This window comes from Eptesicus fuscus, chromosome 9 (genome assembly GCF_027574615.1).
Source record: "Eptesicus fuscus isolate TK198812 chromosome 9, DD_ASM_mEF_20220401, whole genome shotgun sequence".
Classification (NCBI taxonomy): domain Eukaryota; kingdom Metazoa; phylum Chordata; class Mammalia; order Chiroptera; family Vespertilionidae; genus Eptesicus; species Eptesicus fuscus.
Window position 1 is genome coordinate 26,009,025 of NC_072481.1, and position 21,849 is coordinate 26,030,873.

Genomic DNA, 21,849 nt, shown 5'->3' on the forward strand with positions numbered 1-21,849 from the left:
TTTCACATTACAACCTTACAAACTTTTTTAAAAGATTTTTAAAAAATTGATTTTAGAGAGAGGTAGGGAGAGGGAGAGAAATATCAATGTGAAAGCAAAACATTGATTGGCTGCCTCCTGCACACCCTCTACAAAGGATCAAGCCTGCAACCAGAGCATGTGCCCTGACCGGGAATTGAACCCGCAACCTTTTGGTGCACAGGTTGAGCCCAACCAACTGAGCCACACCAGACAGGGCAACCTTATAAATTACTATCTCGATTTTATAGATGGAGAAACTTCCTTCCTCCCTTCCTTTCTTCCTTCTCCTTCCTGTTTCCTCATCTCTCTCCTTTTCCTCTAGGATGCATATGTGGTCTAGATATTTCCTGTCTCTAATTGAGAAAGAGATTTAGAAGGGCTAAATGTAAAAGTGAATACAATGAGGGCCAGGGAGGCTATTTGCCCTAGGTTGCACATATATGAAGCACTCAAATACAACCTTTTGATGTTATGTCTGAATAAAGTCAGTTTGTTTGTGTGCTTGTGTTTTTTTGTTAAATGTAAAAATGTACAAATTTTGTATAATATTTTGTCTTATCATTTTTCTTCTAAACATACTAGGAGTCATAAAATTGGGAAGAGGCCCAGGTTCAAAGAAATTAGGTAACCTGATAAAAGTCTGACCCCTACTTAAGGGCCTAAGCCAGGACTAAAACCCAGGATGTCTCCTCATCCAGAGAAGCAACACTGCCTCAACACTGCCCGAAATGATTTCAGTATGGTCTGTATATGGAGGTTAAAGGATTTAGAGTCAGGTAGATGTGTTCCTTTCAAAGGTAACACAGTTACATTGCAACCTTGGCAAATAATTCAGCTTCCTCATTTTAAAACTGAAGGCTATAATGGTACCTACCGCAGAGTGTTCCTATTAGGATTAAATGAAAATGCATGCACTTGAAGCATTCAGTACAGGCCTGGCGTGTAGTCAGCGCTTTATAAATGGTAGTTCTTATTATAAGAACTGTATTTGTTGAATGAATGACTGGCATATAACGCCTGCATTCAACTTGAAGCTTGGAACTATCACAGTCGCTCAACTGAAGGGACAGGAGCTGTAAAGCACTCGCCAATTTTTTCTGGAAATAAATCTTTGTGGGAGGATAATCAATGGTTGGAAAATGTGAGCCTTGAGGCAACAAAGCTCTGATCCCCGGGTCCCAGCCAGGAAGGCAAGCCTACCCGGCAGGCTGCAGCCACCGTGCAGAACCTCCCCTGAACTGAGTGGCAGCTGGCTAGGCACGCCCAGGCCGGGGTGAGGCTGCTTCAGAAGCCGGGTTTTAGTGGAGTGGAGCAAGCAGTATCTCTTCTAATTCCGCTTATCTTATTCTCGGAAACCACACCCTGGGGGCTTGAAGGAAGGACTCCAAAACCGCGGGGCGGAGGCTTCCGCGAGGCCCCAGACCTGACCATCTATGGTCACAGAGCGCACCGAACTAACAGGAAGTGGGGCGAGCTTCCACCTTCCCAGTCGGGGCAGAGCGAGCGAGGCAAGCAGCGGGAACGCCCAGAAGCCCGGGGCTGAGCCCACGCCCCCGTCCACCCTCTCCCCACACCCAGCCTCTGCAGGTCCACCCAGAACACTGTCCAAGGCCAACGTCACAAACGGGGAAACAGAGGTATGCACACCCAGAGAGAGGCGGAGCTTAGCCTTTATCGCCTCGCATAGTTGATGGCCGCCTAGAACTCCGCCCCTCAGAAAAACTACCCCTTGGTCCCTCCAGGACCCCTTCTGGACTGTTGTGAAGAGGGAGCGGCCGTTGCCATTGAAACCAAACTGGTAGGAGAATTAGCCACTTACCTGTCCCCTTCTCTGGAGGTGGAGCTTAGCCAGTAATTTCATCCCTTCATTGGTCCCGGCGCTTGCGGCCCCCACAGTTAGATGGAGGCGTGGCCACATCGGACACGCCCTCCGGGGGGTCGCTCCGCCCCGTGGGCGGGGCTGTTTTGCATGTGCACTTCGAGCTGGCGGGTAGACACCGGGGCGTGGTGAATAGGGGGTGGAGTCACGAGCAGGGCGGCCGGACTTCCTCCCCTGCGCTCCTCCAGCCAGACATTTCAGCTGGCCGTTCGTTTCCGGTGGGGGTGCCGCGCCCAGTGAGGGCCCGGAAGTGGGTCGCGCGAAGATTGCTGGGCGGTTCTTGCCGGAAGTGGAAAGCGGCTGTTCGCAGTCGGGAGGTGAAGCCGAGCTCTGAGGTGAGGGTTCGCGGTCCGGTAGGGAATGGGCTGCCTTCCGCGGCCCACTGGCTCCTGGCGTGGTTAATGGCCTATGTTTCTGGCCTATGTGCGCGTGGTGAACCCTGCTGAGGGGTCTGGGGCGGAGGCCCTGAGGCCGACCTGGTATCCTGGGCGCGGTCTCTTGAGGTGGGGCCGGGGTGACCAACTGAAGTGGGCTCTCCTGGGGTGGCCCTTCCCCTGAGTTTCGCAGTCCCGGTCATCAGCTTCAGCGGAGGCCCGATTCCTAAGATGCCCTAGCTAAAAGGAACCTCCGAGACCTTAGTAGTCGTCCTTATCCCTATCTCGTCCCCATTGCACGGATGGGTAAATTGATCCCGGAAAGAACTGGCTGGTCTGCGACCATATAGCTAATGAGGGAAATAATTGGAATCATGACTTCAGTTCTTTAAATCCAAGCCCCCGATCCTTCCTGCATTCTTTTCCCCGAGAACCTCTCATTCTGCCTTGGAACGGTTTTCCGGTTGGTGTCCTCTCTTTGGCAGCTGAAGTGAAAGGGCACCAAGATAAAGGCTTCTTGGAACTTCTTTTTTTCTTTCTTTTTTTAAATGCAGCGTGTTTGGGATGCCTGGGGAGTTTTTGAAAAGAGCGAGGGGCAGGTCCTTGTATTTGTATTCACATAGTCCTCCCTTCCTCCTAGTCTGTTGCTCTTATTCTGATGAGGCACGTTAACTTTATTGAGGGTGTTGCATACTTCTGGTCCTGAAATCAGATGGCTGAGGTTTGGTCTTGCCCCACTGCTGAGTATCTGTAGCCATAGATGCTTTATTTAACTTATTTGAGCCTCTTCCTCCCCACCCCCCACTCCCCATCCCCCACCCCCATCCTTTAGGTGGAGATTTCCACTCACCTCACAGAATTAAATTTATAGCAAAGTGTGTTTATTCTGTCTCAGGCACTCTGCCACATCCAGGGAATGCAGTTTTGAAACAAAACCAGCTAGATCCTGCCATCAAGGAGCTAACTTGTTTGCAGGGACGTTTGTTTAAGAAGTAATTAAAATGTGATGTGTTAGGAAAGAACACAGGATGCTATGGAAGTATGTAACAAGGGGCCCAGGAAAATTCCTTTTGCAGAAGCAACGTTTAAGATGAATTTTGAAGGATGAATAGGAATAAGCTCGATGAAGAGAGGATGACAACCTTTTAAGGCAGAAGTTAGTATCAGAACTGTCAGTTGAACTTCTTTGTAGGAATTCCTGTTAAAGTGAAAAACAGGACAGCCCATCACCAGTTATTTCTCGAGCCTTTAATATGTGTAAGGCACAGATTACAGGAGGCACTTGGCCCTGATGGCTAAGAATACAGTTCTCGTAGAGTGGAGGAAGGGACAGACAAGTAAAGCAGGGGTGGTTTACAATGTTAAAGTGCATGTGTGAGCTCAAGGCTGTAAGACAGTAAGAGGAGAAATACCTGAGCCAGATTTTCAGGCTTTGAGGAGGAAATGGGAGGCTAAGTCTTGCAGATTTATTTAGCCATATGGTGAATCTGGAAAAGGAATTTCCATGCAAAGAGTACAAAAGCAAGGACATGGAGATCTGGACATGTGGAAGACCATGACTAGTTCAGTGTGACTAGAATTCTAGTAATGCTTGGAGAAGTGAAGGAAATGGGAAGTGGTGGGGGTCAAATATGAAGTACCTTGTAAACCATTTTAGGAAATACGCATCTGGCCCAACTGGAGTGGCTTAATGGTTGAACGTCAACCTATGAACCAGGAGGTCATGGTTTGATTCCCAGTCAGGGAACATGCCTGGGTTGCAGGCTTGATCCCCATTGGGGAATGTACAGAGGCAGCTGATCAATGATTCTCTCTCATCATTGATGTTTCTATCTTCTCTCCCTCTCCCTTCCTCTCTGAAATCAATAAACATATATTAAAAAAAAAAATGTGAAATATGGATCTGACCCTGAAAGCTATGAGGAGGCTTTGAAGGCTTTTATGTAGGAAAATTATGTTGTGAGATTTATGTTTTATTGTATTTATTTTTAAATATGCTTTTATTGATTTTAGAAATGAAGGGAGAGGGAGAGAAGCACTGATGTGAGAGAGATACTGATTGGCTGCCTCCTGCATGGCTCTCCACCCCCCACTCCCCACCGGGGAGCTAGTCTGCAAGTCTGACACATGCCCTGACGGGGAATCGAACCAGTGACCTTTTGGTGCATGGGATAGTGCTCAACCAATTGAGCCACATAGGCCAGAGCAGATTTATGTTTTAGAAAGTTCAGTCTGTCAAATGGGAAGAGACAAGAGAGGAAGTAGACCAGTGTTTGGAAGCTGTTGCCATAATCATAATTTTAAATAGGGCAATGGCAGTGGAAAGGAGAGGAGGAATCAGGTTTGAACAGTGTTAAAAGATGAAATCCATAGAACTGGAGGCTGGTTGTTTATGGGATTGAGGAAATAGGAGTAGTCTAGGATGATTGCCTGGTTTTCTGGCTTAGGGAAATGGGTAGTACCATTCACCAAGATAGGTATTATGAGAGGGAAGGCTGGGTTGGGCAGGTGGCAGGGAAAGAAAATTAATTTTGGATATATTGAGTACAAGGTGTTTGCAGCACATCCAAGCAAAGATGTCTAATAAGGTACTCAAATAGTGGAAACAGCAAGAGCAAAGATGTGGAGGCAGGAGAGGGCTTATGTTCCATGAAGTACTGGAACCTGGAGTTTGTGGCAGAAGATAAGATCAGTAAAAAGGTAGATGCCTGCCAGGTTATGAATGGCTTTTGATACCTTCTTTGACTGCACTTGTATTTTCCTGCTTCCCCTCCCACTCCCCCCGAATACTTTATCAATCAGGTGGACATAATTTATGCCTCAGAAGTTTAAATAAAATGTAGCAGTGAAAGTATTTTGTCATGTACAACCTGTCTTGCAAACTGAAAACGGTGGTAGTGTTAAGATTCGATTAATGGATTTTTGCCTTGAAGAAGTTAGCTGTTTAGTTTGTAAAGTGTTTTGTTTCCAGTAAGTAGTGATCTTTATTCTCACCCCTTTTCTTGGTTATACATACATTTGTTTAGTTGCAATTATTTTTTTTAACGAGGGACTAAGCCTTTAAAAATGTACTTCTTCCTTTCAATTTTCTGTGAAGCATTGTGAGTCAACAATTCATTTTACTTAAACGAGCAAATGCAAAATATCATTGGAATTTGAACCCTCTGGTTTGGAATTTAATCCTGAGATTTGAAATCTGAGGATTCTCAAGCCATAATTTACCCAGTCCTAGTGATTATGCCTTGGAAGTGTCATCATCAGTTTCTTTACTTTCTGCTAACCTGGCTTTCATGCTTGTACTTGAACTTCTGCACTTTAGAAAGTCCTTAAACTGCCACATTAGCATTTTATTTGTATCTCTTGAGCTTCCCTTTGCTCCTCATTATATTGGGACAGGGTTTCTCAACTTGGCACAGTTGACATTTTGGGCTGGATAATTTTTTGTTGTGTTGTTGTCCTGTGCATTGTAGGATTTTATTTATTTATTTTTTTTAATAGATTTCTATTGATTTCAGAGAGGAAGGGAGAGGGAGAGAGAGATAGAAACATCAATGATGAGAAAGAATCATTGATTGGCTGCCTCCTGCACACCCCCTACTGGGGATCGAGCCCACAACCCAAGCATGTGCCCTTGACCAGAGTTGAACCCGAGACCCTTCAGTCTGCAGGCTGACGCTCTATCCACTGAGCAAAATCTCTACCCATTAGATGCCAGTAGCACTCTCTCAGTTGTGACAACCAAAAATGTTTCCAGACATTGCCAAATTTTATTGGAGGACAGAATTACCTCTGATTGAGAACCACTGCATGAAAAAGAATCATATCAGCCCTGGCCGGTTTGACTCAGTGGATAGAGCGGCAGCCCGGGGACCAAAGGGTCCCAGGTTTGATTCTGGTCCAGGGCACATACCTGGGTTGCAGGCTCAGTCCAGCGTGCAGGAGGCAGCCAATCAATGATTCTCTCTCATCATTGATGTTTCTATCTCTCTCTTCCTCTCCCTTCTTCTCTGAAATCAATAAAAATATATTTAAAAAAAAGAAAAAGTATCATTTCATAGCTATGATTGTGCAGTGCCTTATCTCTCCAACTAATTTTTCTAAAGGCAGGCTCCATGGCCATGCTTAGCACAGTGTGTGGCACATGAGAAGTACTAGGTACCCTGCAATGAATGAATCATACGTTTCATTGAGACATCAAGAATTATTACTTATTCAAAGGATTTTTGGGTGGTCCTTGAAGGACATGCCTTTTTGGGTTTTTTGTTCTTTTCATCAGAGGGTGTGATCTTAATAGAAAAATGCTATTGATTTAGGCACTCACTAGAAGAAAGCTTGGGTTACTTGACAGTGCAAGTCAGGAGATTTATAGAAGGTGGAGCAAAAGTAGGTTTACAGTTGTGAGAATGAGAAATACAGAATTTATTCTTGTATTATTTATTACTGTATTATTTTTCATATGAACAACTATAAACTTACTTTTCCCCAACCTTGTATGTCCCCTATATTGGGGATATATAAATTCCTGTTTTGTTCATGTGCCTGCATTTAGACAGGTTGGTTTAGTGGACAGGAATTATCATTTATTTTAAATTGCATATAGTTTATGATGTTGTATTAAATGTTTATTTGATTGATTAAATTGTTATAGTTTATCATCTTTAATGCAGTTACAGCATCCACCATGAAGCTGTTTTTTCTGTAAAAAACACCATAAAAAGAATCATGGCTCTAAAAATATTCCTCATGAACAGTGCAGCTTTGTTTGCCTTGTATTACCAAACCTGTCATGTCAACTTTTCCATCTGACTGGAAAATAGTTATAGTTGAAATGTTTCATGGAAGGAATGAGCTTGCATTTTTTGTTTTGTTTTCTTTTATTTTTCTCCTCCAGAGGTCGTAAAAATTCCTGTATTTAAGTTAATTATAGTCTTATAGTCACAGATCTTTTCATACATCTAATTGTAGCTAAATCATGGGTAGGGACAAATGGCATCCTTGACTCTATCTTTATGCATGAGAATGGGAAATGCTGTTCTGTTTAAAGCAACTGCCCAGCTGAAATCAGCCAAAACCGTTTTCCTTATACAATGTCAAAGGTGCCTGCTAAATCTTCTTATGCAGTTAGTCTTCATCATATTCCTTGAATGTAAGAAAGAGAGGAACCCATTGTCACATAAAGTTATGTTTGCTCCAGACCTTTGAAACAGCTAGTTCCCAAGTCTTGACTCCAGCTTGTACATTATTACTAGCTTTACTCCTGGAGTTTCAGATAGAGGACCATGTTAAGGAGGGAACAGGAGACAAGTGCTGATATTGAATTGGATTCTTTCCCTCCCTAGAAGATAGGCCTTTCATTCTCTTAATCTAAGCCTCAGGTGGCAAAGACTCAGGCACTAAATGTCATTGGTTTCATCAGTGAAACCAAATGCTTGGGGAAGAACAGTGGCTCCTGATTTGGGTTAGATTTAGATGGCATCTTTACTGGGGCAAAGTGATGTCTGTTCTTTGGTTTCTGGGTTAAAACAGCCACCTTGTAAGTATCTGTCATTAGCATGTCTAGGTTTTGCTTTCTGACATGTTAGAGGCTAGTGATGAGAATTTCTATATTGTTAGTAGAACTAAGTGATGCCTTATAGCTCACTGGTAGCTAAAGAGATATTCCAAGTGGAGCTGTTTGGCTTTGTTTTCATTATAAAGAAATTATATAACTTTGTTAAAGAAAGTTTGGAAAATGGAGGGGCAAATTGTCCAAACCCCATCATTCTAATGTGACAAATACTTTAAATTTTGTTTTCTTAAAAGTCTTTTTTCACAGTGCATTTAGCTATTCTGTTATAATCAGAAGTCTAAGCTAACATTGTAGTGAGCATCTTCCCACTTATCTTTTTCCCACATTAGGATTATTTTCTTAGGATAATGTCTCAGGAAAAGAATTACAAAGTCAAGGCCAAGAGAAGCCTTTTGAAGTAGATCAGTTGTACTACCATAGTATACAGGCTGAAATGTATAGTTTCTCTTCAATTTCATTTAAGGTTATAACTTAAGGGAACAACTACCAAACAAAGGAGAAAACATTTAAGTGTAGCAACTTCCTACTCAAGTAGAAATTCAGACCACTGGCTTAATTGCCCGATGAGATGAGATAAGAATTGCAGGAGTAACCTGGTTCCATTTACTTTTGCACAACTTCCTTGAGTAAGCAGGAAGAATTGGGTTGCTTCAATTGTTAGAATGATGAGAGTATGAAGCAGCTTTGACAGGTATCACAAGCCATTTCTGATTTTACTTTGTTTCAGACCACAAAAGAAATTGCTGGAGAACCAGTGTTCTTGTTTCTTTCTTTTTTTTTTTTTTTATATATATATTTTATTGATTTTTACAGAGAGGAAGGGAGAGGGATAGAGAGTTAGAAACATCGATGAGAGAGAAACATCGATCAGCTGCCTCCTGCACACCCCCTACTGGGGATGTGCCCGCAACCAAGGTACGTGCCCTTGACCGGAATCGAACCCGGGACCCTTCAGTCCGCAGGCCGACGCTCTATCCACTGAGCCACACTGGTCAGGGCTCTTGTTTCTTTTTGCTCTGCATGATATCCCTTCAAGAGCCTATCAATTCTCGTGACATTTCTTTGCCGATGACTGCAGACATTGATCTCCAGTCTTAATCTTCCCCAAGCTTAATTTCTAACTACTTAACTGTCCATTTCTATTTGATGCTTCATCTCTTCACACACTGCATATCCAAAAATGACCTATTTTTTTTGCCCTAACTAGAACATTGCAGAACATGTTTCTGTCTATAGTGTCATCATTCTCTTAGGCCACTGGATAAGCAACTCTGGAGTCATCTTGGTCTCCCTTTTCTGAATGCTACTGTATTCAGTAGTCGGCACTGCACAGTTGTTACTTGTTCTGTGTTTAATGCATACTTGTTTTGTGTGACCTTCGATGGCGAACCAAGATCAGTGGGTGGAAGTTGCAGGGAAGCCAATTTTGCCTCCATATAAGGAAGAACTTTTAAATACTTTGAGCTGTCTGAATGGAATGGGCTGCTTCCCAAAGTCTTGGGTTCTCCACACTGAAGGTAACTGAACGGAGGCTACCTGACTAATTGCTGGGAATGTTGAAAGGACTGTTCTGGCATCAGATGGTGTTTTTACAAGATAGTTCCTGCACTCCCTCCTAATCCTGAGAGCCAGTGGAAGGTAGCTTTGTTTCTCCTGCAACTCCCTTAGGGCAGAAAAACTATTTTATCATTCTTTTATATTTCCACAGCACTTAATTCAGGTGCTGGTCACTTAATTGCCTAAAACTGATTATTTGTAAGTTAATCTATTCTTTTCCTTTGTTTTCTGTATCTGGCTAGACACTAGATATTATGGATTTTTAATTTTGAAATATAAAAAATATTTTTTGTAGTAGCCTTCTTATTTTACAGATGAACAACAGCTTTCAACCTAACTTAAACCCTAGTATCTTCCTTTTCCCCCCAAATCCCATTCTGTTTCTCAGACAATACGTATTTGTTTTTTGTGTTTTTTTCTCAGATAGTATTTGTAAAATTTAAATTTCATTGTATTATTCACTCACAATCCCTGAATGGCATCACATTTATCACAACATCAAATTCAAATACAGCCTGGCTTTCAATACCTTATTTCCCATGATACTTCATGCTGCATGATATATGTGGTCTTACAATGCATAAAAAAGCATTGCCTTCTCTCTTCTTTGCTTCTGATTCCTCTGGAATGTCTTTCCTTTTTTTCTTTTACCTTTTCTATCAAGATGCCCCACTTCCCTCCAACCAGATTACTTTCAATTCTCATTGATTTCTTCTGAGCTCTCAGACCACATAGTCATTTATACTATATACTTCAGAACCATACAACATTCTGCAAAGAAAAAGCTTTAGTATAAAGGTTGACACTTTAACTTACCCTGATCCAAGTGAAGTTAAATATCTAACAACTTTTTTTTTAATATATATATTTTATTGATTTTTTACAGAGAGGAAGAGAGAGGGATAGAGAGTTAGAAACATCGATGAGAGAGAGACATCGATCAGCTGCCTCCTGCACAACCCCCACTGGGGATGTGCCCGCAACCAAGGTACATGCCCTTGACCGGAATTGAACCTGGGACCTTTCAGTCCGAAGGCCGACGCTCTATCCACTGAGCCAAACCGGTTTCGGCTCTAACAACTTTTTAAAAATATAGTCTTTATATAAGTGTGTATGCGTATATTGATTTCAGAGAGGAAGGGAGAGGGAGAGATAGAAACATCAATGAGGAATTTTCAGTATTTATTATGTTGCCATTTCATCTATGTTGTCCTTCCCAATAAGAATGAACGCTTTTGGCCCTAACTGGTTTGGCTCAGTGGATAGAGAGTCGGCCTGCGGACTGAAGGGTCCCAGGTTCGATTCTGGTCAAAGGGCATGTACCTTGTTGCAGGCACATCTCCAGTAGGAGGTGTGCAGGAGGCAGCTGATCGATGTTTCTCTCTCATCGATGTTTCTAACTCTCTAGTCCTCTCCCTTCCACTCTGTAAAAAAATCAATAAAAATATTTAAAAAAAAAAAGAATGAACGCTTCTGGAGGGCAGAGACTGTGTCTTCTATTTCTTCAGTAGCTGCCACAGTGCTAAGCACTTTCATTTATGAGCATCTGTGTGCCAGGTTGTTCTAGATGCTGCAAATTAATGGGGCTGGGGAAAGAGAATGGATAAATATCTGTCCTCCTGGGAGGCCTATATGCTAGCATACAATATTCAGTGATAACATTTTAACTACATTTTAAGGCTCTCAAAGTCACTAGTCATCTATAAAATGTACTCCTTCAATTCTTAAATCTGTGTGCTAGGTGAGGATCCATGAAATGACTGTTCTAAAGTAATAAAGTTAATACTGCAGAGTTGGGACTCACTCTTTGGTCTCCTGAATCCTAGTCTTATTTAGATTTGTGTAATTAGACTTGCCTCTTTTTCCAAAGCTTTTATGATAGTCAGGAACCTATACATTCATTTATGGAGCTTACATATAGTTCTTGGTTATTGTCAATCAAAAATGGCTGGCATGGCTCAGTGGTTGAGCATCAACCTGTGAAGCAGGAGGTCACGGTTCAATTCCTGGTCAGGGCACATGCCCTGGAACCCTAGTAGGGGGCATCCAGGAGGCAGCCGATCAATGATTCTCTCTCATTGATGTTTCTATCCCTCTCTCCCTTCCTCTCTGAAACCAATAAAAACATGTTTTTTTTTTTAAAAAAAGAAATGGCAAGGAACAAGATGAGGCAGAGTTTTCTGCTCTGGCAATTCTGTATTTTGGGGAAAACCCTTATTTTAAGCATTTGCCTTCCAGACCTGTGTCATCTCGCCTGAATGTGAAAAATATTGGCCTCTATGGAGAAAATTGAAAGCTGCTAATAATGTAACTAAAGAAACCATGAAGAGGCCTTGAATTCACAGTACTGTGCTTAGCAAACAGTGGGGGCTGGATGCTCTGATAAGTCACATAATTGCTTAAAAGCGAGGTGGGCCTGGCCAGTGTGGCTCAGTTATTGAGTCTTGACCCATGAACCAGGAGCTCAGGGTTCTGTTCTTGGTCAGGGCACATGTCCGGGTTGCAAGCTCAATCCCCAGGAGGGGACATGTAGGAGGCAGCTGATCAATGATTCTCTCTCATCATTGATGTTTTTTTCTCTTCCCCTTTCTGAAATTAATTTAAAAAATAGTTTTTAAAAAGCCATGTGGGGTTGAGGGGAGAGATTTAGAAAATTTGTGCTCAGTGCCTAGGTTCTCTGCCTACTGGTTGTTCATTATCTGGCAAGCTTTTTAATTTTTGTTAGTTTCACTTTTTTTTCTTTCAATGAATTGTAGAGAGAGGAAGGGAGAGAAAGAAACATCGATGTGAGAGAGAAACATGGATCCATTGCCTCCTGCACACCCCTGACCAGGGATCAAATGAACAACCTGCATATGTTCCCTGACTGGGAATTAAACCTGCCAACTTTTGGTGTATGGGATCACACTCCAACCAACTGAGCTACACCAGAGCAGTTTCTTTATTCTAAAGATAGGGATCAATATTTTCTTAATATATCTCATAGAATTAAGTCTTTTTAAAATCAAGTCTTAGAAGAAGAAGCAGATTGGTGATATAAAGCACAACTATAAGGAAATACTATATTTAATTAATATATAATTTAATAAACAAGAATTGATTTGGAAATCTCTATAGCAATAATGTGATTTGTGCCCAAGAAGGCAGCATTTATTTGAAAGATCGTGGTTTTTGTAAGATCCTAAAATAGACAAGTTAAAAAAGTAAGGAAAGAAGGGGGGGAAAAACACTTCTCAGATTTGTGAGAGGAAATAGCCAAACTTGTGTTGAGGGGAAGGAGAGGGTAAAGGCTATTATTATTATACTAGAGGCCCGGTGCACAAGATTTGTGCACTGGTGGGGGGCGTAGCCTGCGGGGATTGGCCTGCTGTGGGAGCAGCCACTCATCCAGGTCAGCCGAGCAGTGTTCCCTCTGTGGGAGTGCACTGACCACCAGGGGGCAGCTCCTGCGTTGAGCGCCTGCCCCCTGGTGGTCAGTGTGCGTCATAGCAACTGGTCATTCTGGTTGTTCTGTCGCTGGGCTTTTATTACATAGGATAGGATTTTTATTACCTCAAGGACTCTTACCAACCTACAGTATTTACAGTGCATAGTACATTTATAGTACTGGATTTGCAAAGACAAGACATGGTTTCTGCCCTCAAGTGGCCAGTTGCCTATTAAATGATTAAATAAATGATTTAAAACATATGTGTTAAATGTGTGGTAGAGGTAAGTGCACATTGTGTGGGAACACATATTGGAAATGCTTCTTGGGGAGGTATTACTTAATGGACCATAGGAGTTCTGGAGAGGGGGCAGATTGAGAAGAAAAGGCATTTGAACTAGAAAAGCTTCCTGGAGAAGGCAGCACCTTAGCTAAGTGTTATAAGGCAGTAGGAGGTCTGAGACAGGGCAGATTAGGAAGGGAAATCAACCAAGCAAAGAGGATAGAATTATAAAGGCTCAGAAGTGAGAGAAAGCAGGACTCTTTCTGGAAAGTGCTAGTAGTCCTGGATTATTACTGTACTGTGTGGAGGAAAGGTGTGGCAAGAGATAAAACTGTAGTTGTAGGAGATAAAGCAGGACCAGGTTCCAGGTTATGGAAACCTTGTTTGGACTTTACCCTGAATGCCCTGGGGAGTATTGGATAGTATTAAATAAAAGACTATCATAATTACATTTGCATTTAAGAAGGATCACTATGGTAATATGGAGACTGGATAAAGAGAGTGTATTACTAGAATTGGGAGACTGGCACGGAAGTTACTGCAATCTGGCAAAAGTTATAAATTCTTTTGTCAGTCAGGATGATGAAAGATGGAGCCTTTAGGTTTTGATGACTGATTAGATTTGAGGAGTAAGGAAAAATGTGGGATCCCCTTTCACGTCCCGCGTGGTTCAGGGTTCGGGTTCTGGAGAAGGCTGCACACAAATGAAAAGAGACTAGAAAAGTATTAATTTGGCGATATTGGGGGCCAGGCGGGAGCCCACCTCTAGTGGGAGGACTACACACTGCTCTGGTCTTGCTATCCCTTTTATTGAGGCTATGGGAAACACCCATAGCCCTTAGGCAGGAAATAACAGAAATTTACATAAGACAAACAGAGGTGGAAGCCGCTTCAGCTAACAATGCCTCAACTAAATAAACTAAACGGTGAGTGGTTAGAGCAATTAAGGTTGTTGACCAGCCTTCCAGGCTTCCTGTCCAATACATCTCTCTATTAGTGAAACAGTGATTGGTTTCCGCCAGAAAAAGATAATTTAGTTAACATCTATGGATTCTTACTATTTTTAAGGACTGAGCCAAGTACCTCTACATGCATTTCCTCTTTTTTTTTTTTTTTTTAATTCCTCACCCAAGGGTAATTTCCCACTGATGTTTAAAAATTTATTTTTATTGATTTCAGAGAGGAAGGAAGAGGGAGAGAGAGAGAAACATCAATGATGAGAGAGAATCCTTGATTGGCTGCCTCCTACACACCCTGCAACCCGGGCATGTGCCCTTGACTAGAATCAAACCTGGGACCCTTTAGTCTGAAGGCTGACACTCTATCCACTGAGCAAAACCAGCCAGGGCTTCCCATTGATTTTTAGAAATATTGGAAGGGAGGGGCAGAGAGATGAAACATCTCTTATCGATTGGTTGTCTCCCACATGGTCCAGACCAGGGCCAGGGATTGAGCCTCCAACCGAGGTACATGCCCTTGATCGGAATCTAACTTGGGACCCTTCAGTCTGCAGGTCAACGCTCTATCCACTGAGCCAAACCAGATAGGGCCATGCCTTTCCTCTTGATTCTCATTGCAGCCCCTTGGATTTCATACTGTGGTCTCCATTACACAGATAAGGAAGCTGAGGCTCAGAAAGTTTGATAACACTCATAGTTACAGAGCCAACAAGTGCTGTTATTCAAACCCCTATCTGTCTGACTTCTCTAAAGACAATGCTCTGAACCCTCTATACTTGACTGCCTAACAGTTCCCAGGTTACTAGTTTGGTCAATCAGGTGACTGATGGTAGTGCTGGATTACTGAGACAGTGGGAGTGGGAGATGGGAATTATTTCTGTTTTGGACATTTCATCTTTTTTATTTTTTATTGATTTTTTACAGAGAGGAAGGGAGAGGGATAAAGAGTTAGAAACATCGATGAGAGAGAAACATCAATCAGCTGCCTCCTGCACACCCCCTACTGGGGATGTGCCCACAACCAAGGTGCATGCCCTTGACCGGAATCGAACCTGGGACCCTTGAGTCCGCAGGCCAACCCTCTATCCACTGAGCCAAACCGGCTAGGACTGGACATTTCATCTTGAGATGCTTTTGAAACATCGAGGTATAGATGTCTAGGAGGAAACTGGATTTAAAATTCTGAATCCCAGAAGAATGTCCTGCACTAGATAAGCTGCTGTGGGAGTTGTTAGTCCATAGGTGGTTGTGGCAGTACCACTCAACAAGCAGGCTGGATAATGATAGTGGAAGGTTTGGGAGTGGATGCAACCACCCAAAGAATGTGAATGAGTGCGTAGACAGTGAGACAAGATGTATCTTTTTGGTCCCTTCAGTTCTGGACATTCTTTCCCATATCATCTCACGTTTCATCCTACCCTCACCAAAAACAAAAAATTAAGTGCTGTTCTATATTTGGTTAGTGGTAGGATGAGATTAGCTATAAATGATCGCTGTTTTGCCCTTCCTTTCATTTTGCTTAATTTAGCAGAGCTAGCTTGTTTAGCAGTTAAAGGTTACAAGTGAAATAGGTGGAGAGAAAGGAGCCAAAATCCCATGAAGCTGTATTAAGCTTTTAAGATTGGTGTCTTCACCAATCCTGGAAGTCTTTAGAGACACTTGTATTGTGTTTCTGTGTTAACACTAGTCTCAACCTGTAGCATCTATTTTGGGAGCATGAAGGGAACATGTTTTAGAACAGGTGGTATCTATTAATGCTTGGGCGTTTATTGTATTTGCTACCTTTCCCCCTGGGATTTATCTTGTTGGTAAATAATATGTTTATCCCTGGAGAATATGCAGAATTGGCAGCAATTCAGGAACTCAAGTGATGGTAGCATAACATAAGGGAGAATACACTGAGTGGCCAGATTATTATCTGAGAACACATAATAATCTGGCCACTCAGTGTGTGTGTGTGTGTGTGTGTGTGTGTGTGTGTGTGTGTGTATTTTAGAGGCCCAGTGCATGAATTCGTGCATGGGTGGGGTCCGTCCAGCCTGGCCAGGGGGAGGGGACATGGGCAGTTGGCCGGCCTGCCTGCTGGTTGAACTCCTGGTTGAGGGGACAATTTGCATATTAGCCTTTTATTATATAGGATATACACGGAGTGGCCAGATTATTATGTGTTCAGAGATCATAATAATCTGGCCACTCAGTGTATATTGGCTGCTTCTAGTTCCTCCATTTGTGAGTAGAACAGAGTTGGAGACTTCTGCTGCATCTCCAGGCCAGAGAAAGGAAAGATTTATCTGGTTTGCATTCTATTTTTTTCTTTGATTTTCTTTTAAACAACATTCTCTGGAAGTCATCGGGCCCAGAGAGACTGGAGCCCATACACAGGAAAGAATGGACAGGGATACGTTATCTGAGCTGATACGTTATCTCTTCCACAGAGAGGATAATGTGTTAAGTTGAGAAATTCTGGCGTGTCATCTTTGGGGGAATTGTAGTTGTTATGGTCATTTTAGGCAGCTTCAAGGGAGTTGAGTTCATTCAGCTTCAGTTACCTGAACTAATTAATTCTTTGAAATGGAATCCCTCCAAGTCAAGGCTTTGATTGAAATTTCACAGATTTTGCCCAAGCGGCATAGTTCAGTGATTGAGCGTCAACCTATGAACCAGGAGGTCATGCATGGTTTGATTTCCCGGTTAGGGCACATGCCTGGGTTGCAGGCTCATCCCTAATGTGGGGAGTGCAGAGGGCAGCTGATCAGTGATTCTCTCTCATCATTGATGTTTCTATCTCTTTCTCCCCCTTTCCCTTCCTCTCTGAAATCAATAAAAATATATTTAAAAAAAGAAATTTCACATTTTTATTAGATCTCTTATGGTCTCAAGCATTGTATGTATATTAATAACATTTAACACTTATTTGTATGTATAATATGGGCAGCTTTCAGAACACTTGTTCCTTTGGAGTTTTGGCATGCTATACTAACAGTTCATTAACTTCACAAATATTTATTGAACACCTTCTATCTCTCAGGTAGTGGTCTAGATCAGTGGTCGGCAAACTCATTAGTCAGCATAGCCAAATATCAGCAGTACAACGATTGAAATTTCTTTTGAGAGCCAAATTTTTTAAACTTCTTCTAACGCCACTTCAAAATAGACTCGCCCAGGCTGTGGTTTTTTGTGGAAGAGCCACACTCAAGGGCTCTTACACTGGAGTCAAGGGGCCGAAGAGCCGCATGTGGCTCGCGAGCCACAGTTTGCTGACCACTGGTCTAGATGGTAGAATATAATAGGGAACATGTCAGAGAAGATACTTTTCTCTGGTGGAACATACTTTCTTTTAGGATATTAGACACTGACTGAGACTAGTTCAGATAAATTAATACCTGTGAATATCCTCGTACTTGTGAAAGATCTGTATGAAGCTCTTCTGGATGTGTCTATTCTTCCCTACTGTGTATCCAGAGCTTATCCATTCTCATTTGAAGCCTGGGTCCAATGGCAGCTTCTCCATGCTATGCTCTTGCCCCCTCTGAAATCCTGTTATTCTATCTGCAACACTCTTAGGTCCCCTTAAAAATTTTTTCTATTTGTTTTATAGTTGTTAGTGTACATGTCAAGTCTTCTGTATTATATTTTGTTATTGAGGGCATGATAAATGTCCTCTTCATCTTGATTTTGGGCATTCATATGCAGGCAGCAAGAAGTTGTAGGGAAAAACATTGAACTTAGAGCCAGATTTGAATTTGAATACTGGCTATAGGCAAGCCATTTAACTTCACTGAAATTAAGTTTCCTATCTTTAAGAGTGTAATAATTTTCCTTCCATCCCTGAATAGTTGTTGGAAGGTACACACCAAGATATGTGACTATACTTTATAAATTCTAAATTTAAAATTTTGTGATAGCATATTCAGTAAGTATTTGAGTGAGTAAACATTTGCTTTCAGTGAACACCTTTTCCTGGGTAGTTCTCTTGCTTAATGAGGTCTTTATGATCTTGCAAATATTCTAGACTTCTTTTCCATCTTATTTTATTATTAAATTATTCTGTTCCTCAGAATTGGCATCCTCTTCACCCCTAAGTATTCTGTCTTCTCCTTAGGTAGGTACTATGTAATATTAAAACAACAAATGACTTTTTATCTGTTTCAGCAGGTGGTGCATTATGGCTGACATGCAAAATCTGGTAGAAAGATTGGAGAAGGCTGTCGGCCGCCTAGAGGCAGTATCCCATGCCTCTGACATGCACTGTGGGTACGGAGACAGTGCTCCAAAAGGTAAGCAACATACAGCCTGGCAGAATATTTTGAGTAAAAACTGAAAATATTTTAAGGGGACCTAAGAGTGTTGGCCTGAAATTTTTTTCTCTCAGTGTATTCTCTCCTTTGGAACCAACTTCCCAAAATGCTTAATCTAGAAAGTTCATTGCCTGTAATTCGTATTGCTGTGAACAGATAAGAGAGGAAGTGACTTATGCAGGGAGGCCTGTGGTTAAGTTATTTTAACACAAGACTTCCTGCTTGTGTGCTGTTTCCTGTTCTTTAGCAAAATGACTCCAGTGTAAGACAAATGACAGGTGATATTAAAATTTCCTCTCCCCAAATGATTGGCAAATTGGCCATTTTGCATATGCACCAATTGAGTCATAGAGTGTTAGAGCCAAAAGGAACCTTGGGGGATCATTTTTTAAATTTTCATTTTATACATAAAATTAAGCTCAGAGAGGAAAAAAGGACTTAGTCAAGGTAACACAACCAGTTTATGTTGGTAGATATTGGAACTAGAACCTAGGTTTCCTGACTCATGTTCATTGTATAGCCTTGCCTCTCCACTTTTATATGGAAGTGCCTTTTAACAAGTCATTTTTCTGATGCATGACTGATTATTGGTGACTGTCTTCACCAGGAGCAGTTCCTTATGTGCAAGCATTTGACTCACTGCTTGCTGGGCCTGTGGCAGAATACTTGAAGATCAGTAAAGAGATTGGAGGAGATGTGCAGAAACATGTAAGGATGTTTTGCCCTTCCCCCCCCCCCCCCCCCCTTTTAAAAACTGATGGCTTTCTTCAGATCCTATTTATCCTTGGTTTAAGAGCCCTCACGCCTCCTTTCTAGCTAACTCATGCCTGGAGTTCAGTCCAGACACTGGAACCATCCTCAAATTTTTTCTGCTTTTATCACATATTCTATGTGGGCTTATTTTATATGGGTAACTTGCTTGGTTCATCAAATATGGCTCTGTTCATCTTTGTGGTGAAAACTGCTACCAGTCTCATCCCAACATGTTATATAACCAAGCCTATGGTGGCTTATTAAAAAAAGGTCATTATCATGACTTAGCATTTATAAAACTATGCTTGATAGTTACTGGTTATGCTAATATGAGTTATTTTCACACTTACCCCACAGCAGGAATATGAAGTAGGCAATGACAGGTGCCTGTCCACCCACCTCCCTTCATTTGCTGTTACCTCTCCACCCACTTCCCTTCATGTGCTGCCACCTACTTGTCACCACCACCTGATGCTCGTATACATATATTTGCTCTCCCTCTTTGGGATCCAAAATCTTCTTTCTAGTCTTTTGAGTGATTCATTGTAAGCAATAATCATGTTTAGGATCTTCCTGACCCTTCTGCAGGACTGATTGCTTGATCTTTGGAAGATTTATTTTGAGCCTGTTATAAACCATCTATTGGCAGTGGTGTTAGCTCTAGAGAATGGGACTGGGCCTTAAATAGGGGTGTTAGAAGCTTGCATTTTTACTTTAAATAGTCTAACATATGAAAACATTTTAAAACATGTATCATTTTTATATTTTTAAAAAACAAATCCAGAAGAAATATATTATCTTATTTTAATTTTATATTTTAATAGTGCTTATAGCCCATGTTTCTTAAATACTTTTTTTGACCATGACCGTCAATAAGAAAATACATATTTGTAACAGATATGTTCACAAAATAGCCCTTATAACTACTTGTACTACACTTTCATTTACTTGTTGTTGGGGGAAATAATTTCAAGCTAATGTGCTGTACTTACTGTTTTGTTTTATTTTGTTCTATTTCATTTAATAAAATTCTGGTTATGGCTCATTAAGTTGATTTTGATTCACCTGGAAGAAATACAAAATAATAGTGAATGTAAACTGTAATTGAAAAATAAAATGTTAAAAAAAAAAAAAAGTTGATTTTGATTAATTACCTCTGAATGGATCATGTTCCAACATTGAGAAATAGCTTTAACCTAAAGGAGTAAATACCTTGAGAATTTTAGACATAAATTTAGGCCTTTGCCTACACTGAGTGGCCAGATTATTATGATCTCTGAACACATAATAATCTGGCCACTCAATGTATATCCTATATAATAAAAGGCTAATATACAAATTGTCCCCTCGACCAGGAGTTCGACCAGCAGGCAGGTCGGCCAACCGCCCATGTCTCCTCCCCCTGGCCAGGCTGGCCGGACCCCACCCATGCACGAATTCATGTGTGTGTGTGTGTGTGTGTGTGTGTGTGTGTGTGTGTGTGTGTATGTGTGTATGTATATGTATATGTATACTGAGTGGCCAGATTATTATGCATTCAGAGATCATAATAATCTAGCCACTCAGTGTATATTTCTACCTCTTTTTCTTTTTTTAGAAAATAGGATCGGTTTTTTTGGTGAGAGGCCAGAAGGGATTTTTCGGTGAACTTCATATCACACTGCATGTGCAGTTGCTAACTTAATTGATTTCATCCAAGGCTAGCCCTCATCTTCATTTCCTGGATATGTGGCCCTGATTAGTTCAAGAGGAGCAATGGTACATGTAATGGTGCCATCAGTCCCTGGAATCTGGAATACCCGAGGAAAGCAACAGAAGTGCCTAGGTTGCTACCAAAGTGCATGGAAGTGGAGGTTTCAGGTTATTCTTATCAGGACCTCTCCAGTTGTAATGTGTCATTGATAGCTGTTTCTTCTCCTTTCCGGCAGGCGGAGATGGTCCATACAGGTCTGAAGTTGGAGCGGGCTCTCTTGGTTACAGCCTCTCAGTGCCAGCAGCCAGGAGGTGTAAGTTCACTACTAGTTGGTTTTGTTTTGGCTTGATGTTCAGGAGAAGTTGAGAAGTTTCTGCTGAGCTATCACAACATGCTAAAATAAACCTACCAGGCTCGTGTATGATCACAATAATATCCAGAAGTAGAGTCAGACTTGCATTGCCAGTTCTGGGACTGTGACATTGGATATTTATCAAGTTGTACTAGCTTTTCTTCTGTCATTTTACTTAGGATTGTAGTTACCCCTGGGACTTTGCTGCTTCCCTTTTTTTGTTTAAGAGAAAGTTTATTTTAAAAGTTAGAGAGGTAGGAGAAGTGAGCTGTAGAAGAAATGGGCTCAGGGAACAAGTAACAGAGGCAAAAGAAGGGCCCTTGGAGCTTGGGAGAAAGATAAAGGCAAGGAAAATGTACCTGGGGGAAAAGTGTGGGCGTGCTCCATAGAGACAGTGGTGCTACTTCTCTTAATAAACAGCCTTTTTTAGCCTTTTCGTTGAGGCTAAATTCACTATATTGTCCCCTAAGCCCTTTGGGTCACAGGGAATGGTTCTCTTGCTTCACTGTGAAGTGAACTCTAGTAATGCTGTGTAGATCCTAAAACTTCTAAAGTACTGCTTCTCCCCTTTAACTCTACTTCTACCTCAAAATTGTATGCTGCCAAGGTATAAAAATTAGAGAAAGTTTAAATTTTTGTTGGAGCCAAAGATTTCAGTTTTGTTTCTTCTTTTTGCATTTGGCT

At 41.7% G+C, this 21,849-nt stretch overlaps 2 protein-coding genes across 4 annotated transcripts in view; one reads left to right on the forward strand and one right to left on the reverse strand.

Annotated features, from left to right (window-relative positions):
- The first annotated feature begins 1,717 nt into the window (after positions 1-1,717).
- The window catches only part of CAP1 (cyclase associated actin cytoskeleton regulatory protein 1), a 29,982-nt gene continuing 9,850 nt past the window's right edge, over positions 1,718-21,849 (forward strand). The window contains exons 1-4 of one of the 3 annotated variants that reach the window (XM_054721633.1): positions 1,718-1,819; positions 18,225-18,346; positions 18,975-19,075; positions 21,049-21,126. In XM_054721633.1, coding sequence (XP_054577608.1) covers positions 18,235-18,346; positions 18,975-19,075; positions 21,049-21,126 — 291 coding nt within the window. In that variant the 5' untranslated portion in view covers positions 1,718-1,819; positions 18,225-18,234. Of the gene's footprint in view, positions 1,820-2,090; positions 2,236-18,221; positions 18,347-18,974; positions 19,076-21,048; positions 21,127-21,849 lie in introns of those variants that run through there. The other 2 variants (XM_028160077.2, XM_008151184.3) reach the window with 2 other exon arrangements.
- Positions 19,930-21,849, reverse strand: part of PPT1 (palmitoyl-protein thioesterase 1) — a 33,372-nt gene continuing 31,452 nt past the window's right edge. The window contains exon 9 of the mRNA XM_054721635.1: positions 19,930-20,185. Coding sequence (XP_054577610.1) covers positions 20,156-20,185 — 30 coding nt within the window. The 3' untranslated portion in view covers positions 19,930-20,155. The remainder of the gene's footprint in view (positions 20,186-21,849) is intronic.